This window comes from Sphaeramia orbicularis, chromosome 3, assembly GCF_902148855.1.
Source record: "Sphaeramia orbicularis chromosome 3, fSphaOr1.1, whole genome shotgun sequence".
NCBI classification, from domain to species: Eukaryota; Metazoa; Chordata; class Actinopteri; order Kurtiformes; family Apogonidae; genus Sphaeramia; species Sphaeramia orbicularis.
Window position 1 is genome coordinate 43,722,432 of NC_043959.1, and position 24,066 is coordinate 43,746,497.

Sequence of the window (24,066 nt, forward strand, 5' to 3'; positions counted from 1 at the left end):
GTCAATCTCGAGTTTGGGTCGGTTGGATGGGAAAAATAATTTTGACACTTATCTGTCACTTTTCTAATCTTCTTGCATTCATTCTTCATTCATCTGACAGCGCAGACCCTACATCGCAGTAGGTTAGATGGGTTCTACCATCTGAGGGAAATGTTTAAGTTAGCTGGGCCTATGAGTTGTCTTTTCTGGAGCGGTAAAATCAAATATAGCAAATATAGCACCAAGCGCCAGTGGGTGGTGACAGAGGGCAGGAAGAGGCCAGGTGGAGCCAAAAAGGCCAGATTAAAGAAAAGAAAAGCGTTGGAAGAAGATGCTGCCAAATGTGCAAAATGAACAGACCTGTTTTCTAGACGACAGACCCCAGGTGTAGCCAGTAAAAACAGATATGGACTTAATTTTATAGTGCCAGTGTATAAGGCTATTGCGCAAAGTTTGTAATGTACTTAGCGTAATTTATTTTGTAGAGCCCAATACATAACATTAATCACAAATATCCAGTTTCAAGCTGAAAATAATAAATGTAATTTAGAAGTGTAATATATTAAATTAATGTCAACCTAACAATAGAGCATCTCTCTGCTGGGAAGAAAAATGCCATTTCAAATTATTTCAATTTCAACTTATTGCTCCTGTACAAAGGTAAATGTATTTTCATCTTTATTATATTTTTTACCTTATAAATCTTTATCTGATTTAAATTTGAATTAAACATATTATTAAAGTGAAATATTTTCTGTTAACTCACCAACATATCCCTGAATTTATTACGCAATAAAAAGGCACTGTAAAAGCTAGCTGCTGTTTCATTTATTCAAATTCCTCCTCTATGGAAAAAGTGGGCAGGTTTGGGCATGAAACTCCTGGTCTAAAAAAGGGCTCCACTCCTGCCCTGCCTGCATCCATCTGTAGTGTCTGAGTTTATGTTTCCCGAAGGGGAGACCGGGGCCTATTACTGTCACTCCCCACACCCTGCTGTGCTGAGCTTCTTTGTGTAAATTAACAAGGCCTTGTCAGACATCAGTACTCTACATGTTTTACATTCATGTAGTGGTTCATGCTTGAGTTGGTTGACTGAAATATACAATATATGTACATTTGACTTCTGCCCTTTTTGCATCATCCTTTTTGCTCTTCCTCCTTGTTTATGGCTTTTAGAGAAACTACTGAAGTGAAGTGATACAAAGATTCACTGATTATTTAAATTAAATATGATTTTTCTAGCGTTAGGTGACAGTACTTATAAAGCTCATTTCATTACTTGTTGGATTCCCTTGTTCCCCAGGACACAATGTGCATGTTAACCAGTGAGTAGATGGTCAGTAGGAGGTATCCACTGGGGATGCAGATGAAGTACATCAGACCATAGACGATCATCCCTGGGGAGAAGAAAAAACATAACGTACAACATTATGTTAAGAGTTGAAGGTGGTTCATGAAATACGTTCATTGAACCACCTGCAACTGTAATTTTGATTTTGTGTGTAATTATATGATACGATGCATTTTCTATGGCATCGTTAATGTGATCCACATTCATTTCCATCCACATATTGCATTAATTTTTCACCAAGGTCTTGTAATTACTGATGGAATGTCAGCCCACTGTGTATAGTCTCCTCCATTCCATCCCAAAGATTCTCAGTGGGGTTCAGGTCTGGATTCTGTGGTCACCAATCAACTTTTGAAAATGACATCTCATGCTCCTTGAACCATTCTTTCACTATCTGAGCCTGATCAATCCTGATATTGTTATCTTGGAATATGTCATCAGCGAAGAAAAAAAAAACACTGATGTTCAAACCTGGTCATTCAATTTATTCAGGTTGAGATGACCTAATATTTTGGACACATACAGTTACTGAACCTTATGCTTTCTATCAGGTTAAAGAACATACTCAAATATATTACTACTAATTATCCAAAATAGAAGGATCTGAACTGTTTGCTAATTAGTACAAAAGTAATTAATAGGAAAAAAGAAACAAGTACTTTCTCTTAGAAGTACATGGACCACACTGTACTTCCTTTTGAACAACATAATATTTAAGATGAGATTTTGTTGATTTGAGATGAGTAAATTTTTTATAAACAAATGTACATCCTATTATAACCATCATTTTTTATAAAGCAGTATAGTTTGAAACGGTAGCTACAACCTTTAACATAACACTTACCAAACTCCTCTGGGTGTAGGATTGCTGTCACCATGTACATTATTGCCATCGAAATCAAAAATACACCAGTTGGGGTCAGGAAGGTTTCCTGCATCACCATGTCGCCTGGGAATGAAAGGAGTTGTGTGTATCTGCCTTTTGTAGGTGTGAATTTTATCCTAAAATGAATCTTTACTTACCAATGATAGAAAAGAAGGATGCAGTCATGAGGAAGGCGTAAAGCACACTCATGATGGCGGCGATGGTTATTTGGGTATTTGGCTTACAAACAAAGCAGATGATGATGTAGAACACAGGTGGAACACTCGCAATGATGATGGAAAGTGTACCAGCGATTTTGAAGACAAACTGGAATGCACCTGGCAGTAAAAGTGAGCAGCACAGAGAACAGATGCAGCTAAATGGACAAAGTTTTTTAATACGGAAGCTAAACAATATCAGCAGGATAATGTGGGTGTTCAAAACCACAGCTTGAATTACTATCATTATTGAAGTCAGCTGATATCTGATAGTCTCATAGGAGCTTGATAATAGCTCCACCTGAGGAATAACAAGCTCATGAGGAAAATATTACCTTGCTAATATGTATAAAAAGTATAATAAATGAAACTAAATGAGTGGAAACGAGATACATGCAGAGTATTAGGAGTTAGTAGGATAATAAATTAGATCTGAACCAACCTGCGATCATCAGAGTCACAGAGGCTGGGCCGAGGATAGAGGAACCCACAGTGAACATCTGGTAGAAGATGTAGAGTCTGGAGATGGAAGTGTTTCTCTTCACTGTCTCTCCACCACTGCAAGTTAGATCACAGCCTCAAGTGAGATTACATGAATGCAATTTATGTGAAATGAAAATAACCCAAAACAATAAAATAACTAGTGACAGAGCAGATAGCTTGATTAGTTTACAATCTGGTATAGGAGAACTTGGCAGCGGGAAATATTTGTCTTCCCAGCAGGACTTGCTAATTTGCAGGAAAATAAAAGCTAAAACAATTAGACTTACACTTAAAATAATTCATGTTTTTGCAGTTAGTTTAATGTTTGATACAATCTGTGGAAAAAAATGTACTGAGTGAAGAATATTTATCATTATTAGAGCAGTAAATGGCTCCCAGTGTAGTGCAAGACTTACTGAAAATATTTCATTTCAACTTAATTCAGGATTTTTTATATTTTAATGTGCAGTCCAAAAGTTATTTAGCTTCTAATAAAGGTAAAAAAAAAAAAAAAAAAAAAAAAAAAATCGCACATTTTTGTCTCCTCAAAACATAACTAAATAACAATCATACGTTGCTCAACTACAAAAGAACAATAAACTGAACCTGTGCAAAAGGTCCAGAGTATTAGCCAGAGTGGAAGGTCCCCATCTTCTTCTCTGGTTGTAAAATTCCTTGAACTCCTGAGGTGAGTTAGTATATGCATCTGACGCTGCATTGTATTCAACACGCCATCCTTGCTGCAGTAATAGCGTGCACAACCAACGATCCTCCCCTACAAAAGGATGAATGGACAACAAATATAAAGTGACAAGAAGCACAGAAAAAAAGACACAAAACATGGTAAAGTAACAATATTTGTTTGTGCTTGTATGTATGCTGACCTTGGTCATACTGCACATATTCTGCCGCTTGTGATGCAGTTGTTGTGTATCTCTTCAGTACGTTGTCGTCCATTAAGGCCGAACCTCTGAACAGACTGAAACACCCAGGGCTGCACAGAACTGAGCCAAACACATGCTCTGCTGTCTTCTGCAGCCAGTGGCCTACAGCGTACTCAAACTTCTGGTACCACACCATTGGACCTGGGGTGGCGGGTAAAACAGAGAGATGAGCAAAGAGACAAAGGCAAACATGGAGATCAGGAAATATGAAGAAATAACATTTCTACACTGCAAAAATCTAAATCTTACCAAGTGTACTTTTCTCATTTTTAGTCAAAATATCTCATCACAGTTAAAATAAGGCATAATCACCTAAAGAGTAACTTTTCAGTGAGATATAAGAACTTATTTTTAGATGATAGATCATGAAAATCTTATTTCAAGAAATCTGACCGAGATAATTTTCACTTGTTCTGTTGGCAGATTTTTATTTTTTTTTGGTTAATTCAATGGATGTGCCAATGGAATAATTAAAAATGATCTCTGTAAGATTTCTTGAATAAGATTTTCATGATCCATTGTCTAAAAATAAGTTCTTATATCTCACTGAAAAGCTACTCTTTAGATGATTCTGTCTTATTTTAAGTGTGATGAGATATTTTGACTACAAATGTGAAAATACACTTGGTAAGATTTTGATTTTTGCAGTGCATTTCTAAACTTTGTAAGTGATTCTAAATGGCAGAATAAAATGCACAACACTTCTATGATATGATAATCAATTTTCTAAAAGGAGTGTTATTTTTTCTATTCAGGTCTGTTCAGCTCTTATACTGTGAACGCAGGGCTTCATCTCTTCTGCAAACCTCAAACACTGATAGTGACTTGATCCCCTTACTTTAAATCATGTGCATAATAAAAATACATGAAAAGCACGAAAATACAAAATGAAAATACATGAACACATTTATACATGTTGCTTCTCCAAAGCTGTTTGAAAGTGTGTGTTTGGTCAAGAGTTACCATGTAAATAAAGTTAGTAGAAGGCAGTTTGGGCCATGAAATTACAAATACCTGTTTGCTGATGTATCTTGAGAACAGTGTGGATGTTGTGATGAAAGATGGTCTTTATTTAAATAAGGTTTTACTTGCAGCAAGTAAAAAAAAACTTAATGTGAAACCTCTAAAGTCAAATCAATGGTTGGAAATTGTTTGAGATATTTGTGTTGTGAAGAAGTTGACTTATATGTTGATAACTAAGGAGGAAAACTGTAGAACGTGGCACTGAGACTGCCCAATTAGACCTATATACTACACCATATTGTACTGCATGAACTCCAGGCAGCTGGTGGTGTTGTATGTTCATGAATATTTATAAAAAACTGAAAACAAATTTTAGGGAAAAAAGTAAGGAATGCTTAAAGTTAAATATAAATTGGACAGACTCAGCACTGAAACGAGTCAAAAGCTTTTTTCCAAAGTAAAGACAGTTTGGGAAGTGGAAGAGTAAATCCTGTTTGTTTTTGTGTGATAGCGCTGATTTTATTGTGAACTACTTTGTTGTTGATGTTCCTTGGCAGTTTTAGCTGCAATTGACATTTTAGTGTTCCCTTCCCAAGGCATTAAGTGTTTTTCTAAGTTTTGTGACGCCAAAATTCTCTTTTGGGTCTCAAACTGAAATAGTCTGGGAACCACTGTGTTAGAGTGAATCCCATTGTTGACAAGAACTCAAAAAAGTATACCTACCCATACCAGTAGGATGAATTCTACCACACGCTGCACCTACGTTTTCATACATCCTCAACCTGTCAATAAAACACAATTTTCTAATGAATATGAAGTTAAGAATTTGAAACTGATGAAACTGGCTACATGACAGACACTCTGGAAAACCTGCAGTGTATGTAAACATAGTTCAATATGACATCAGGAATAAACTAAAGGATTCTCCATCAATTTGACACCAGTTAGTCTAAGGTTGGCTGATGGTCAAGGTCAAGGTAACTTCCTTTGGACCTGTGAGTAAATTTGTTCCACAGTAACAAGAGAAGGCTTCTGCATTATACGTTAAAACAAAACACAGACACAGAGGACGGTACAAATATGAATGGGCAAGGACTCATAGAGGCTCACTGATGATGACTCAGATAGAAATAAATGAAAAATAAAAGAAGACACAAGGACAAAGAAAACGTTCAACTGTAATCACTGGAAACAAATGGTAGACTTTAGTGAAAGGTTAAAAGGTTAAAAAAGTGCACAAAGACTTATTTGAAAAAGAAACAGCACCATCAAACTGAAGAGAACATGTCAAACTGTAATAAATAGAAGCAAATGGTATGGCTTCATCTGAACGTCCATATGATCATGACTCCATGACCCATGTATCGGTGATCCACCTGACTGGTTCAATGCTCACATGCTGAGCGTAGAAGCAAATAAATAAAATCATTTTTCTTTTTTATTGCAGTTTAGGCAGTATTTTTTCCACATATCAATGCCGATTAATGTAGGTCAACACTATTTATGACTCTTAGGATCATGGGATTCTCCTCTGTCCTGATCCAAAATACTTGACATGTCAGTTGCTTTCGTGGTGTGTCACTAACCTGTCCACAAGCAGAATCACAGCTTTAGGATGGAAGTCAGTGTCTCCATCCAGAGCCAGGATATAAGTGTTGTCATCTGAGATGAATTTCCTCTTGTTGTCATTGTCATATTGAGGCAAAATGAAAGTCTCACCGTCCAAAGAGATCATACTTTCTCTGCGTAGATCCAACTGATGCTGTATAGCAGATCAATATTGTGCGTATGAGAGCATGTTATTTTCACATTATCAAATGACTCATCTGTACAGAAAGTAGAAAACACTTACTGTTAATACTTTCTGTGGATTCTTAGCAATGTAGCCTTTATAACCGAGCAGATAATACAGATACATGATCTGAAAGACAATGTCACACACAGTTATATATGTTTGAAAAGTACACCAGACAAAATAACCTTCAGTTCCAGACAGAGGTGAGTTTGTCTCATGTAAACTTTATCAGGGGGATTTATTTGATTCATCTGTGGAATATGATGAAAAAAGGTCTTCAGATGAAAAGACAACAAACATTTATTATTCTCTTACTCTCTCAAAAACTATTGAGGTTGTTTGTTTTATTTGTCTGTCCACTGTTGGATAAATGAACAGTTAGCACCGTTTATTTTAGCAGGAGTCATTACCTTATGCAGTGGAAAAGCAATAAAAAGTTTTCCACCAGTTCTCTGCTTAATAAACTCTAACTGGTTCTAACTGATGGTTGTTCTGTGTACTCCATACCTGGGACCATCTTTTCTTATTCCTGATGAGACTTTTGTCTTTGAGGTGAACATAGAGCATGTTTCCTTCTGGCATAACAAACATCAGCCTTCCGCCGTAGGGAGTCTCAATGATGGACACGTCATCTGGTTCTTTGTTGGTGAACACTCTGAATGGATGAATGGAGACATAGTGGCTTATAGAGACACGCAGACATGCAGTTAGATGCATGCTCAGTTTGTCTAGAATGATGATCTCACCTGTAAACCTCTATGACAACTTGAATCAGGTCATTGACATAAGAATTAACCAGCCTTTTATCTGTGCCCTTTTCTTTCATGAATGCGTCATCTACATAAATATGACACTCAAAGTCAAAACAGTCCTTATGCTCTTCCTTTGGATCCCCTCGATAGCGGTCCAACCTGAAACAAAATACAATAACAATCGCATATTAGGGTGCCAACCATAGACTGTAAGGAGTAAAGTGATCAGATTTGGACTAAAGGATAGAACTGATGAAAGACAAAGGGTGACGTGGGCTAATGCTACCACTAAAACAATAAAATGTTAAACTTTGTGAACAAGAAAACATCTCTCAAATGTGTATGAATTACATTTACAGTAGAGGTGACTGTCAGGAAATAAACCAAAAGTAAATAGAAACTCTGAAAGCCTGAAATCACGGTATAACTAAGACCAGAATGATTCCTGAAAAAAAAGATAGATAGATAGATAGATAGATAGATAGATAGATAGATAGATAGATAGATAGATAGATAGATAGATAGATAGATAGATAGATAGATAGATAGATAGATAGATAGATAGATAGATAGATAGATAGATAGATAGATAGATAGATAGATAGATAGATAGATAGATAGATAGATAAAGGACCCAGTGTCACTATTATGTCAGTTCCCAATTACATTTTTCCCTCTATTTAACCTTTCCTAATTGATTTATCACCATTTATTATAAAATTGTTCTCTTAATTTTGCATTTTTTCCAGTAAAAATCATTTGTTTTCCTATATTTAATTCACTGATCATGTAGATGTTCATAAAAGCTCTTGAGTAAATTCTAAGGTTATCCTATAAAAACAGAAAAAATGACTTTTCTAGTAAAATCTATCATTAACTGGACATAAAACAACTGTGTCCATTCACTGTCACTGATCCAACTCCATGGGTTTTACTGGTGAATCAGTGTTGTAGAAGATGATGGCGTTTCCACGGTAACTACGGAGCCTCTGAACGTCCAAATGGGTCATATCTGATGACCATGAAAAGATGACAAACTGTATTTTACACCAATTATTTACATGTATTGATAGGATTAGTGGACCAGTAGTTTAGATCAGTCGATGGTGGATGTTTGGGTCTTTGTGGGTGAATTATTTCTTCCCTTATTGAAGCCATCATCCAGTGGACATTAGTAATAAAGCACTTCAAGACACAATAATTTCACAAAAACTTCACTGTCAAACTGCATTTCTTACTGTTTGCCTTCAACGAACAATTATATTCCATCATAAAATTGCTGATTATTGAATCAGTTAATCCCCACAAAACCACTTTTAATCTGTTAAACCCCGGGCCAATTGTTTTTCAGTCAGAATCATTTCATTGTAAAACAAAACAATGGAGTAGCTGATAGCAGAAGCTTTATTCATTTAATTCCAAGTCATGATCAGAAAACAACAAAGATAAGATTAATTTCATTATCTTTGCTTCATAATGTGACCTTTATTTTTGCTCTCCTTTGTCTCGTTCAGTGAGTTTTAGTGGTACAGAAATAATACGTGGACTGTTGGAGGCAAGGGGTATGGTTTTTGGTTCAGTCTGTTTGTTTCTTTCTTTCTTTGTTAACACTCTAGCAGCAAAACTATTGGTTGTATTCATACTAAATTGGGGTTATAGATTGCCAGTGACCCAGAATAGATCTGATTACATTTTGGGAACAGTAGGTCAAAGTTAAAATTTTTTAATTAATTTTTAAAATCTTCTTTTTTCCCATTTACATATAATGGGCAAAATTTCGCGTGTCTGTAGCAGCAAAACTATTGGTTGAATTCACACTAAATTGGGGTTATAGATTGCCAGTGACCCAGAAAAGATGTGGTTACATTTTGGGAAAAGTAGGTCAAAGTTCTAATTTTTTATGAATTTTCTTTAAATCTTTTTTCTTCTCCCATTTACTTATAACGGGCAAAATTTCAAATGTCTATAAAAACATCGATTTTGTTTGAATTAACTTCAAACTCAGCACATATATAGAGGCAATTGATATGCTGATATTAGCACACATATAGACGTGATGACATCAACTGAATCGATACTAAATTAAGCTACAATACATGCAAGGGGTGGGGTTTGTTGTGCCTGGCTCCACTTGTTGTTTTACTATTTTAAGTCTCAAACTTTGTCTTTTAAATGTGTATTTTATCAATTCCCTGTGTAAACCACTTTGCACTTTTTTTTTTTTTGAAAAGTGCTTTATAAATAAAGATTATTCTTATTCCTCTCAGTTTTTTTCATCGACCGTTCATTTTCAAATTAAAGCCACAACTGGAATATTTTCTTCATGTAAATGTATTCAGTGACGTTGTGTCTAACCTGAACATGGAGGTGAGTATCTTCAGCATTTCATCATAGGTCTCATGCCACATGGTTGCACAAAGATAGATCACACAGTTCTGTATGTCATCATTACTGTCGAGAAGAGGGGAAGTAAACAAACACATTTTAAAACCAGGTTGTGTCTAAAACATTAGACTATGTTTTTCTTTCTCAGTAAAACTAACCCTGCAGTCTCACCTTTCTTGGGTTTTGGCTCTTGGGACCTTCATCTTGGTGTTGAGTAGCAGAGACAGGTCAATGAAAGCAGATTCATAAAGACGACGAACAAACAGCTGAGATGTCCTCTCTATACGCTGGACCTGCGGCAGGATGAACCAAACAAGCACTGAGTTTAGTAGAATAACAAAACAGGAGCCAGACTCTGCTGATAGATCTCAGTTAGTTTGCATATTTAGTTTTAGAACATTAACAGACAGTATGTACCTCATGTATATTTGCACCCACTCTGCAACACACTATCGTCCTTGTATACTGCACTGTCGGTTTTACACTCACTGTTGTTCTATTGACTGTTTGGTCTCAGGTTATCTCTTCAGTTTTGTGAAAAATTCTTAATCTTTATTCTATATTTTTTATACATAAATTTATTCTACAATACAAGAGAGTTTGTTTATTTGTTTGTTTATTTATTAGGATCCCCATTAGCTGCAGTCAGTGCTACCACTATTCTTCCTGGGGTCAAGTGCATGCATAAAATTATACAATAAATACATGCGTTACAAACTAAAACGAAAAAAACCGGTAACACTTTATTTGAAGGTCTAGTTTATAATGCATTAAGCGCACATTCATAACACATTATAATGCATTATAAAAGTCATTACAACAGTTTATGATCATGTACAACAACTTATACCAAGGGTAATAAAGTATTATAAGTGTAGGCCTAATGTATTATAAATTCTGCTTTCATGATGTTTTATACATCCATACCAAAGTGACAGTGTAATAAGTTACAGGAGGACTTTAAGAGCTTTTAGTAAAGTGACAACACTGTATTAGGTTATTATTGTATGATATTATAACACAAGTATGATGACGTTTGAGCAGTATCTGCTGGCTCCAAGTAAAGTGTAAGTCAAAAATTATTTATCAAAGTGTTCTTAACTCTTTATTTTGTAAAACCAGAGACAGTAAATAGAAGTGTTACATGTTGCTTTGTACATAAATAAAAAATAATGTGGCAGCTCTAAATCTTTGTTAATTCAAACACATACTTTTTTTTTTTTTTTAAATTAAATCCCTAAAATAGATGGGTATAGAGACCAGTGACAAAACCTACTAAAAGTTCCCCACCTAAAAAAATAAATTCCTTCACATTGCTTCTCTGCCAGAATCCAAATCACCCAATGTTTATCCGATGACTTTTGACTTAAAACCAAGCATCTGAGGAACTAAACAATGCACTTTCAAGAAAAAACCATAAGCTTAATTTACATTTAATGTGCAATGGTTAATTGTTATGATGGTTATAATGTGTTAAGTAACCCAGGACTTGAGATTCTTCCTACAAACACTGTTGTCACTTTGGTATGGATGTATAAAACATTATGAAAGCAGAATTTAAAATACTTTAGGCCTACACTTATAATACTTTATTAACCTTGGTATAAGTTGTTGTACACGATCATAAACTGTTGTAATGACTTTTATAATGCATTATAATGTCTTATGAATGTGCGCTTAATGCATTATAAACTAGACCTTCAAATAAAGTGTTACCGAAAAGACATCGTAATAGAAAACCCACAGCATGCATGGTGCTGCTCTTCAAAAGTGAGTGATGTCATGGAAAAGGTTTTATCATTGCTATTTCCTCAGTTAATAAATAATTTCTTCAATCATATCACATATGTCATATCATTATGCAATATACAATATTAACACTCATAACTATAATCACAACTGCAACAATTATTACCCTTACTGTCACCGTTATTACATTCATCACAACAACATCCATAGAATTTTATCTTATTTCCAATAACGTTATCCATACCATGATCAATACCATTACTACCATTAAAACCAGAGTTAAGGTTAAGCTGGAATCAGATTCCTTGTTTGTGTCCATAAACTCTGCCAATAAAGCAGATTCTGATCTTGTGTTTTTGTTCGGATCACTTTGCACTGCTACAGTAACACTGCTGTAAACAGTTTTTACAGAGTTGACTCTGTTGCTCATCAGTAGGAACAGACAACTATTTAGCATTTCCTGCTCCTAATCTTTTTTAATAAGGCAGTACAAGAAAGAACCTTCACCCACTATGTATTCAGTTAAAAGGAAACTGACACTTAAAGAGGTTTATCGCACATAAAAAGCTTGTTTATACCTTGATCTTCCACACGTAGTAAGTACATGTGACGAAGCCCGACCACATACAGACTCCCTCCAGTGCCAGCATGGAAAAAGGCCACTGCAGATAGTAACTGTCAGCCAAACAGTTCAGAAAAAAGAAGATAGATTAGATGTGTGTATATACATTTACCTATTATCCAGTTATAGGATATTAGATCATACAGATTCCATGTACCTGTTGAGTGAGGTCCGGCAGATGCTCCTGGTGATTTCTAATAAGATCATAGGTGTTGTGTTCTTATGGCTCAGATAGGCCAGGCTACCACAAAACTCTGCAGGGGAAACATAAAGGCCTCAGGATGCCAGTAAAACAGCGTATGATGCAACTATTATGTGTAATGTATCTGTAATTATGTTCCTTACTGTAAATTTATGCACAAAAATATAGAAATATTTACAAGTTGTAGCCAAAGACTAAGGAACAACATAACCATTAAGGGGCAAAGGGCTGAGTGATAAAACGATAACAATGTGGACCAAAAATCAGCCTTTAGACCAGGGGTGTCAAACATGTAGGCCAAAAACCATCCTGCCAAACAGGATGAAATTGTGAAATGCAAAAATTATATTGAAGATATTAATAAATAATCAATGGGGTCAAAATCCTTTTAATTCATGTTCCACATACAGACCTATACCTATAAATAATGAAAACTCCAAATTTGTCTCTATTTTGGTGTAAATAAAAAAAGATAAAGCAAAATGATATGAAAATCTTTATATTTACAAACTATCCTTTAAAAAAATGTGAATAACCTGAACAAGTATGAAAAACTGGAAAGAGAGGTACTTGTCATTTTAACAGTACTCTGCCTGTTACTAATTTTTTTTGTGTATTTGTAGATCCACTGTGATCTGTAAGTTGTAATGTGCATGCGTAAATGATAAACTGAGGTATAATATTGTTAAAATTGCACTTTTTTTTCCTTAAGAAATTACAGGTTGTTTGTGTTATTCACATTTTTTAACAATATGTTGTAGATTTAAACATTTTCATAATTCAGTTTTACTTTTTCACTCTAAAACAAGGAGAAGATTTTGGAGCTGTATTATTTATAGGGTGTTATGCTGCTATTTCTCATCTGGCCTTATCTGGTTTGAGGTCAAATTGGGCTGTATGTGGCCCCTGAACTAAAATGAGTTTGACACCCCTGCTTTAGACTTACCATGATAACAGTTTTTTGCCTTATTTCCTAACCCCTCAGTTCTAGTTTATAGTGGTTTGATAATTTGTGCAACCATTACCTCTAACCAAATACATTAGATTAAACATCTCAAAACCGACTTTTCGGTGTTATTCTAAATTCATCATCTCACCTGTGATGCTCCCGTGTTTGGCTCCGTCTAGTTCCTGTGCCTGGGTTATGAAAAGTATGAGTCCTAACAGAAGCACAGCAGGTCCTGTACAGCACACCGGCAGAGCAAAGCTCATTTTCACTGAATGAATCTTACAGGCCACCACCCCAAACCAGTGGCAGGCTGCTGCGCAGAACGCCTGAGACAAGACAGATGGGAAAAGATGAAGACGATCAGATCAGTTGGTCAGATCTAATATGAGTCTGCTTAGTTCTGTCGGCTTTCAGAGGTTAAAAATAATAATTATCTTCTTTCAACACTTGACCTTCTGTTAATCATTAACAATTATAGAGATAGAACTTTGTCTATGGTAATTTCAAAATAATTTATTTTTTCCTACATTTAACCTTTCCGAAGTGATTTATCACCATTTTACATTTTTCAGTAAAAAAAAAAAAAAAAAAAAAAAAAAAACAGTTATTTTCCTGTATTTAACCCATAAAGACCCAGTGCTACTTTTGTGGCAAATCCCAAATGAATTTTTCTCTCTTTTTCATCTTTCCAAAGTGATTTATCACAATTTATTATAATATTATCCTCTGTATTTTGCATTTTTTTCAGTGAAAATCACAAATTTTCCTATATTTAAGTCACTGATCATGTTGATGTTCATTAAAGCTAGGAGTAAATTAGAAAAAAACAGAGAAAACTGAAGAAAAAGGGACTTTTTCAGCAAAGATATCAATAACTGAATGTAAAAACAAGTGTGTCCATCCACTGTCATTGATCCAACTCCATGGGTTTTACTGGTGAATCAATGTTGTAGAAGATGACAGTGTTTCCACGGTAACTACAGAGTCTTTGAGCATCCAAATGGGTCATATCTGATGACCATGAAAAGATGACAAACTGCATTTTACACCAATTATTTACACAGATTGATAGGATTAGTGGATCAACAGGTATTAAATATTTGAGATCAGTAAAGGATTTTGGTCTTCATGGGTTAATTTAATGACCATGTAGATGCACACAAAAGATCTGAGTTAATTCAAATGTTATTCTTCCATTGATTCACAGAAAACTGAAGAAAAAGTGACTTTTTCAGCACAATATATCTTTAACTGAAGTAACTATCTATTCATCAAACTACATGGGGGTTTATTGTGAATCAGTGTTGCATTGTTTCCATATACACTACATCTAAATGAGTCATATCCAATTCAGCTGAAAACATGGCAAACTGCATTTTACCTAAATTATTTATATCTACTGATATAATTAGTGGATCAAACATTATTAAACATTTTATATCAGTGGATGCATTTGGTCACCATTTGCTGTTTAGGTCTAAGAAATAAGTGACTTTATATTCAGTCAGGGAAGTATTTGTATTCAGTGTGTATCTGTGTGATGGAAAGAATTCAAATATTACACATACTTTTCATAGAACCCCAACCCCAGGTGTGATTTTTATGTTTCCTCTTGTCTGAGTATTTTTTTTTGCACTAAAAAGAACAGCCTTAAAAGAAATTTGCATTACCAAACATGTTTTATTTTGGATTAAAGCAGTGAGATTTTCTTGTATTTTACTGCTGCAAAACCATATCTTACAGCGTTCTAGTAAATAAATGCTGTGATAAATACAATCCTATCACCTATATTAACCTGTGGGCTGTCTGTCTGAATGGTTTGTTTGTATCATTTAGTTTTTTTCCACCTACTTGTAAGAATAACAGCCCAAGTCCTGTCTGCAGTAATTCCCAGTCTTTGTTCTTCAGGCTAAAGTCGGACCATTCGATAGAGTCCACGAGAAGGACGTGATAGAACAGGTATACAGCTCCTACAGCACAAAACAGAGATGAAAAACAGACAATCCAATCAGTACAATTCAATTGAAAAACAGTACAAGGTTAACTTTAAATTACATATACTAATTATCTGTAAGAAAAATGAGAGTTTTAGTACATATCAGGAAATAAAGACGATGTATAGAGTGGAATATATTCATCAGCGTCAATATGAGACTAAAGTACTGCTTTTCAAAACTACAGTCTTTTATGGCAACATTTTCTGTCCTCAAAGTGAAAAGTGAATGACGGAAATGAGAGTTTTATAATCTAAGAATGATGAAACTCAGTCGAGCTGGGTGTTGACATGTGTTTTAAAAGATGTGATTGAGTTGGTTTTTAGCATGAATGGGATATTGTCGACTCAGACAGTGATGGCAGATAATTACCTATCACTATTATCCTCAGAATACTGCTGATGACAAATACAAAGTCCCTGAAGCCGTCCAGTTCTTTCAGTGTACCCTACAAGGAGATAGAAAGACATAAAACGAGAATATAATGTGAGAGAATCATCATGTCAAGATGATACAGTATATATGAACTACAAATGAACAGAAAAGAAACTCAAGAATCCTCAAGGTCATTATGAAGATGAGGAAAAAAATCTTATACTCTTTGACACATGAGCAAAGGAGTGGTGATGTTCTGGGTTTTCTAACATCTGCGTTCATGGATACATAATCAGAGCCAACATACACTGACAGTTAGGTAGGTAACTGTTATATATATAGTTATACATTAAGTTATATACAGGGTGGGGAAGCAAAATTTACAATGAACATTTAGTTGTTTTTTCTCAGCAGGCACTACGTCAATTGTTTTGAAACCAAACATATATTGATGTCATAATCATACCTAACACTATTATCCATACCTTTTCAGAAACTTTTGCCCATATGAGTAATCAGGAAAGCAAACGTCAAAGAGTGTGTGATTTGCTGAATGCACTCGTCACACCAAAGGAGATTTCAAAAATAGTTGGAGTGTCCATAAAGACTGTTTATAATGGAAAGAAGAGAATGACTATGAGCAAAACTATTACGAGAAAGTCTGGAAGATACTATTAAAGAAGAATGGGAGAAGTTGTCACCCGAATATTTGAGGAACACTTGCACAAGTTTCAGGAAGCGTGTGAAGGCAGTTATTGAGAAAGAAGGAGGACACATAGAATAAAACCATTTTCTATTATGTCAATTTTCTTGTGGCAAATAAATTCTCATGACTTTCAATAAACTAACTGGTCATACACTGTCTTTCAATCCCTGCCTCAAAATATTGTAAATTTTGCTTCCCCACCCTGTACAGTTGTGCTCATAAGTTTACATACCCGAGCACAGGGGTGGCCAACCCTGGTCCTGGAGAGCCACAATCCTGCATGTTTTAGATGTTTCCCTCTTCCAGCACACCTGATGGTCATTATCAGGCTTCAGCAGAGTTTGATGATTGGCTCATCGTTTGAATCAGGTGTGTTGGAAGAGGGATACGTCTAAAACATGCAGGATAGTGGCTCTAAAGGACCAGGGTTGGCCACTCCTGCCCTAGCAGAATTTGTGATTCTTTGGCCATTTTTCAGAGACAATGAATAATAATACAAAAACTTTTCTTTCACTCGTGGCTAGTGGTTTTGTGAAGCCATTTGTTATCAAACAAATGTGTTTGTTTGTTTTTTTTTTTCAATCATTCTGACAACAGAAACTATCCAAATGACCTTGATCTAAAGTTCACATCCCCTAGTTCTTAATCCTCTGTATTGGTCCCTTTAACATCAGTGACAGTTTGAAGTCTTTTGAAGTCCCATTCTTCTTTTTAAAACACCTTTGGTTCCTTTAAGATTGTGGGTTTTCTTACATGAACTGCACATTTGAGACCTCCCCAAAGTGGCTCGATGATATTGAGGTCAGGAGACTGAGATGGTCACTCCTTCACCTTCACTTTTTTCTACTGTAGCCAATGACAGGTGGACTTGGCCATGTGTTTTTTTGTTTTTTTGTTGTTGTTTTTTAACTGTTTTTCAAATTTTTTAAGGTTCACCCCATGTTAAAAATGTGAATTTATAGACTGCTTGTGTTTCCTTAATTGAGACAAAGTGATGCGAGAATGTGCGCCCTCCTCATGACACAGGTTAGTTTATTACCACAGTGTTTCTGTAAATTGTCTATAGCTTACAGCAGTACCGTGGAACTTTTGACCCGACTCAGACCAAACTGTGGCTAAGTCCATCACAGTCAGGAAATTTTAGTTGGCACTAAGTTTCCATACATATAAAGGTGATTAGTTAATTTAATTATTTCATTTTCTTTATCTTTTCAATATATGCCACTATATTTATATAAGTCATAGAGTCAATACAGATACACCGCACTAAATGTCATAATGTATTCGAATTGTAATAAACATTTTGTCCTTAGGATTAATTTTTTTTCATATTGTTATCTGAACCCACAAAATGGCCAAATCATTAGTATATAATTGTGATAATCATCATTTTATTGTTTAATTATCTGATCATTAATGTCATAAAACTAAGTAAAGTTCCTTTACCTTAAATTAAAATATACATATCATATTATAGTGAGCTGAAGAGAACACAGTTAAAGACATTGAATCACTGAGGAAATGCTAAAAACATTTTTTAACCACTTGTGCCTCAGTTCTTCTTCTTTTGGAAATGTAAATAATGAAGGCTTCCCCTCACAGCACAAAACACAACGTCTCCTCGACACGTCAACAGGTCATCCTGGTCTCCGTTCTGACTGCCGCTCATGGGCGTTTCCTACATGATGCTGGATGTGCACTTTGAATTCATTGAACCGAATGACGTAGATTCAATAGGGAAGAAAAGACTAGAAAACCAATGAGGTGTTTTCCTGACTTCACACCATTACCGTCTGTGGAGAAGGAGGAATTCTTCTGGTGTGAACTGCTGACTATGCAACGTTTCTGACCTTAAACTTCAGCAAAAAGCTGTGTAACACACTAATGGAAAGGGGAAAGTGGGAACACTCTTTAACACTCTTTTTAGGAAGTTTAGTTACTTAAAGTGTACTTAAATCTTCAACCGTACTCATATGTACAATCTGTGTACATGTCTATATAATTATGTGTTTAGATATGTTTGTATAGGTGTATGTATGAGTATCTCCCCAATCCAACCTGTGGCACGATCAGCATGTGCACAGTTGTAAACAGTATTTATAGCTTTTTTTTAATTTGTCTGTATTTTTGATTTTGCTCCTTTTTGCTCTTGTGTGCTTTGTTTGCACTCTGCTATTGCTGCTGTAAATCTGGAATTTTTGTTTGTTTGTTTGTTTGTTTGGTAACACTCTAGCAGCAAAACTATTGGTTGAATTCATACCAAATCAAGTTTATAGATTGTCAGTGACCCAGAATAGATGTGATTACATTTTAGTAAAAGTAGGTCAAGGTTCAAATTTTTTATTAATTTTTAAAATCTTTTTTTTCTCCCATTTACTTGATACACGATGACCTCAGCTGGATCGATGCCAAAATAAGATACAAAACGTGCAAGGGGCAGAGTTTGCTGTGCCTGCAACCACTTATTATGTATCATATTTTTTGGTTCGTACTTTCTGCTAATTTTGTAAGACATGAAACACCATACCTGCATGCGGTTTGTTGCTTGCAGTGGATTTTCCCACCAGCACAGTGAGATTAGAAGTGAAGACAAAATCCCAATTCCAATGTAGATATAACAGTCACCGCTCTGTCTGTCCACTTTTGATGTTACACGAACATAGTAGTCAATTCCCAGGAGGCAGTAACCTGGTAATGGAGAATATAGTTGGTTAATTAGGCTGAAGAAGTTCTTAAGTGAACAATTCTGTTCTTGTCTGGGTACATTTTCAACTGTAGACTAAAATTGAATCATCAAGTTGAAGAATGCCATCATTTAGCATCTTGTCACCCCATTTCCGCTGCAGCTAAAAATACTGTGTCAGTATTCAAACATGTTTTCTAATCACTGTGAGTTGTTGAGGTGTTTTTTTTTTCCTACATGAAGTTTGCCACCAATATAAAGCCTCAAATCTGGATGTGTCAGGTGTTGTCAAGATAGTTGGTAAATAAATCTTAAAGCGTTGATCTGAGACAGCTGTCATAATTATAGGGGAAGATTTACTGAACCACACATAGAAAAACACAAGTCAACAATCAAAAGAAACAGAACAAGCTAACTTCACTGATAAGGAAAGACGTCTCTGTTCCCTCAAAATCTGAAGATGCAAAATTACAACTGAACTGGTTCACAACAACAAACAAAATCACCGCGTGTGTCACTTCACATGTACATGAATATGACGAGGATGAGATACTTATGATTTTTGTTGCCGTTTTTTTTATAAATGTAGCTTTGCTTGGACTAATAATCATGTATTTATGTTTAAAAAAAAAAAAAAGAGACAGAGAGACATATTGCCTGTGTGATAAAACAAAAAAAGTATGTAAAGATTTACCTGCAACTGTGAGAATGAGAGAACAGAGTGGGAACACAATTTTCCAAGTTTCTCTCTGTAGTCTGAATGCAATCTGCAGAATCGCAGACACAATACAGACTCCTCCGCTGATAAAAAGGTTAGTCAATACATCAAACTGAGGCATAACAACCAACACCAGGACAGAGGTACCCAGAGACACCAGACACTCGATGGCACAAATCTGTAAAACACAGCACATTATATAGTTAACCCTCTATCGGGCAAGTGACTATTATTGGTAATTTCAGCATATACTACAAGACAGTGACAGCAACAGTTACAGCGAGTCAACAATCTCAGGTCTGATGTGGTCTACAGGGTCTGTAAGGTCCACCTCTGCATGAACAGTGAGTGTACCTGCTTTGTTAGGTACCAGGAAGTAATGGTACTAATGAAAGTAAAGATACACCTCTTCCCACCCCTTTTTGGGCATGTAAATGGAACTATTGTGCTGTTCTTCTGCCTAAGATTGTCATGATTGTTGATATTTTTATTATTATGCATGTTTTGCTTGTTCACATATTTGTTAAATTTCATTGCATGTTCAGAATAAATCAATAAATCAAATCAAAGATGTTCAAAGGGATGATGTACATGTTTGACTTGATTTTGAATTTTGGATTTATTGATTTATTCCGAACATGCAATGAAATTTAACATATATGTGAACAAGTAAAACATAAATAATAATACAAAAATCAACAATCAAGCCAATCTTAGACAGAAGAACAGCACAATAGTTTCATTTACATGCTCAAAAAAGGGTGGGAAGAAGTGTTACTTATTTAACCCTTCCACTTCTCTATAAAACATTAATAATATACATTTATCCCCCTATACACACAACATACAAGTATACATACATGCATACACATACAGTGTTTTACCTCTGCATTTCTTAATTGTGCTGGCAAAATAGAAATAAATAATAAATAACTCAAAGAAAGAAATATATACATAAACAACATTGATGTGTCTGTATCAGCACTTATATTATTCTAATGTTCTAAAAATGTTGTTCTAATGTTCTAAAATACATGTTCCTTTCACATTACATGTCTTTTTCTTGTATTTTTTATATATACTTCTTGGAGTTTTTTTTATTTTTCTTTCTTTCTTTATTTTTTGCCACTTATGGGCAACAAACCAAATACAGTAACTTCATTGACCTTGATTTTGCTTTTTATGTATTCGTTTTATGTCTGTGTCTGTAACTATTTAATGTACTGCTGCCCGTCTTGGCCAGGACACTCTTGAAAAAGAGATTTTTAATCTCAATGAGGTTTTCCTGGGTAAATAAAGGTAAAATTAAAAATAAATAAATAAATAAATAAATACATTTTCTACATGACAACAAAACCTGTTTTAAAAATTTTCACAAAAGTAATAAAGTCTTGTTATGTCCTCCAATAATAGACTAAGGTTGAGCATTTGAATTTCAGAGTATTTCTATGAGTGTCCGATAAAGGGTTAAATGCCAAAAATTTCTGAGAATTTAAGGTCTGTGAGTAATGAATGGATAAAATAAAGACTGATATGACTTTTGATACAAGTGGGAATAGTTTGATCTTAAGACATTCAACACAACACAGATATAGCTTGAGTTACCAGCAATGATTTTTTTTAATTAATCCCCACAACAATGAGAAAATGGACTTACTCCCTACCTCTTTGGTTTTACTATATTACCAGAAGATCATCCAGTAAAAGGCTGGGATTACCCTGACTCATTCCTTGTAATCTTTACCCTATGATTTGAGAACCTGAACATTTTTTCTTTGTACTTTGCTCTGAATCATGTCATAATTGACAAACTTGCTTCAGAGAAACTTACAAATGCCATGGTCCTCAGGTTGGGTTTTACGAAGCTCTTGAAGGCACACCTCCACAGCGATTTTATGAACACCAGGACGTTGGGGCAGACGAGACAGAAGACCAGCATCAGCATGTAGAACTGTTGTTCTCTAGGGGTGCGCATTGAGGTTGGACTCGACAACGTTGACAACACCAGGAGAGCACCCTGATGGAACAGAACATGTTAAAGACAACCATACAAATCTAAATTTACTTACCTATTGTAACTCTGCATTGGTGTATGTGTGTGTGTGTGTGTGTGTGTGTGTGTATATATATATGTTTTTTTTTTTTTTAATTCTCTGTCTCTCTCTTTTCCTTTCTCTTCTTGTCACTTACTTTCAGTTATTTAATAATTATCTTTTGTCATACCCCTGACTTTTTGAGAGGCCAACATCACAACAGTCGCACCACACACACATCCTACACACTTCACCACACACAAAACACACACAACCAAGACAGGATATTGGTCTGTACTACCTGGTCAGTCCTACATTTTGTTTCTTTTGTACATTACATTCTATAGCCTATATCCTAACCCCTAACCCCCTCCCTCCACCCATATTATGATGACTTAATGTATATATTGTATATTATTGTACATATGTTTCTTTGTCTCTTAGCCCTATCAGCCCGCCAGCGGGCTGAAAAAATTATATTAATATTCATCTACTATAAAAATATAATAAATCAGGACAATGGATGTTTTTTTCAACTTTTGCTCAAAGTTTAGACCCTAATGTTAATAAAAGTACATCAAAAGTGTATTTTATTGCAAATTTTAATGTTCAAACATGATTTTTAATCTTTGTGGGGTGAAATATACACGATTAAAAATCTCCGACACGAACAATTAATTTATGCATATCATTGTCAATCCAGCCAAAAAAAAAAACAGGCGAGGATAAAAAAATTCTAATTTCTCTTTTAGTTTGTTACAGTTTACTCAGGCATAATAATAGATACAATATTTTAGACAATGGGAATAGATTCTGTGAGGTCTCTAAATGTCCATAGACACCAAGAACATCCAAATGAACCTTATTATTGTGAAGTAATTCTTCATTTACTTTGAGTATGTCTTTTTAGGCATTTTTCCCCTGAAAATATGGTCAGGGTTTAACAGGTTAAAAAAAAGAAAACTGTGCAGTAAGAGTTGTCTAGATTTTTCATATTTAACACTTAAAAATCCCTTCCAAAAACTTTCCTAAGTGATTTATTACCATTTATTCCAAAATTATCCATTGTACTTTGCATTTTTCATTAAAAAACTGGTATTTTCCTATATTTAATTACTGACAATATAGATCTACTTAAACATTCAGAGTGAATTCAAAGGTTATTATATTAAAATGGAGCAAACTGAAGAAAAAGTGAGTTTTTCAGCCAAACATATTATCAAATGACAGTAAAAACAAGTAGTTTGTCAAACTACATGGGATTTATTGACGAATAAATGTTGCAGAAGTTGAAGGTGTTTTGGAGAATCTGAACACGCAGCTGAAACAACTGACAAACTGCATTTTAACTGAATAATTTACATGTATTGACGGGTATAGTGGTTCAACCATTATTAAGCATTGTAGATCAGTAGATGCTTTTAGTCTGTTTAGTTCTTTGAGGGTGAAATAAGGTTTCTTTCCTCGACATTACAATAAACTGGCCATAAAAAAAAGGCTGTGATTTAGTACAAACCCTTCCCAGCCGTCCACCATCTTTACAGTCACCTTATTGGTTTATTGTTGTAATTTACCACCATGCCAATAAGGAAGTTCACCACTCTGAACAACACTTTCTGATTATATAAAAAAGCAGATCCAGTGATATTTAGAAAGTCTTAAGACAAGGAAATGGACTAAAGAAAGAGATCACTGAGAACAGAGGCTGAGAATCAGGGAAGTGAAGAAGTGGACCTGTTAGTGTTAAAGACTGATAAGGAAATGGACCTGCAAAGACAGATCAAACTACAGACGCAGAACTGGGTACAAAGGGACCACAGTTATTCTTAGACCACTCCTACCATAAATAAGACTCATTATGCTCATGTTTCTTTGTGGACAGGCAGGCAGATTTAGGCAGGGATGTTACCACGTGTTTTAGTTAGATATTAAACCAAAGCATATTCTGATGGAGAGAAGTGGAAGCTACAGTAAATGTGTTAAAAATAGAAAACACGGTGCATTTCCAGACAATATTCACTCACAATCTGTTAAAAACGAGTCATAGCCGCAATCAAAAAGTGTGTTTTCCTCACAAAAATGTACAGTTTAGTACCACAAATCACAAATGCTGCTCTGGAAGATACTTTTTTTTATTATTCTCCTAGTGTATTATCTCATCTGGGAAGTTTACATAAATAGCAGTAGTCATGTAGATAAACAGATAAAGAAGAAGAGCCACACCTGAAGAAAGTTCAACCACATCCTAGAAACTCAACAACAGACAGGAGATCTAATCAAAACAATGAAAATACACTTTT

At 35.0% G+C, this 24,066-nt stretch overlaps 1 protein-coding gene across 1 annotated transcript in view; it reads right to left on the reverse strand.

The window, feature by feature from the left end:
* Positions 1-24,066, reverse strand: part of chs1 (chitin synthase 1) — a 57,038-nt gene that overhangs the window by 11,329 nt on the left and 21,643 nt on the right. Inside the window, exons 3-23 of the mRNA XM_030131202.1 lie at positions 21,565-21,750; positions 19,710-19,911; positions 18,860-19,020; positions 15,624-15,699; positions 15,109-15,227; positions 13,406-13,583; positions 12,264-12,360; positions 12,063-12,159; positions 9,907-10,028; positions 9,706-9,801; positions 7,345-7,509; positions 7,106-7,253; positions 6,656-6,724; positions 6,390-6,559; positions 5,527-5,585; positions 3,781-3,981; positions 3,503-3,671; positions 2,856-2,971; positions 2,354-2,533; positions 2,175-2,279; positions 1,259-1,376 (exon numbers count right to left, since the gene is read on the reverse strand). Of these exons, the coding sequence (XP_029987062.1) occupies positions 1,259-1,376; positions 2,175-2,279; positions 2,354-2,533; positions 2,856-2,971; positions 3,503-3,671; positions 3,781-3,981; positions 5,527-5,585; positions 6,390-6,559; positions 6,656-6,724; positions 7,106-7,253; positions 7,345-7,509; positions 9,706-9,801; positions 9,907-10,028; positions 12,063-12,159; positions 12,264-12,360; positions 13,406-13,583; positions 15,109-15,227; positions 15,624-15,699; positions 18,860-19,020; positions 19,710-19,911; positions 21,565-21,750 (2,834 nt within the window). The remainder of the gene's footprint in view (positions 1-1,258; positions 1,377-2,174; positions 2,280-2,353; positions 2,534-2,855; positions 2,972-3,502; positions 3,672-3,780; positions 3,982-5,526; positions 5,586-6,389; positions 6,560-6,655; positions 6,725-7,105; positions 7,254-7,344; positions 7,510-9,705; positions 9,802-9,906; positions 10,029-12,062; positions 12,160-12,263; positions 12,361-13,405; positions 13,584-15,108; positions 15,228-15,623; positions 15,700-18,859; positions 19,021-19,709; positions 19,912-21,564; positions 21,751-24,066) is intronic.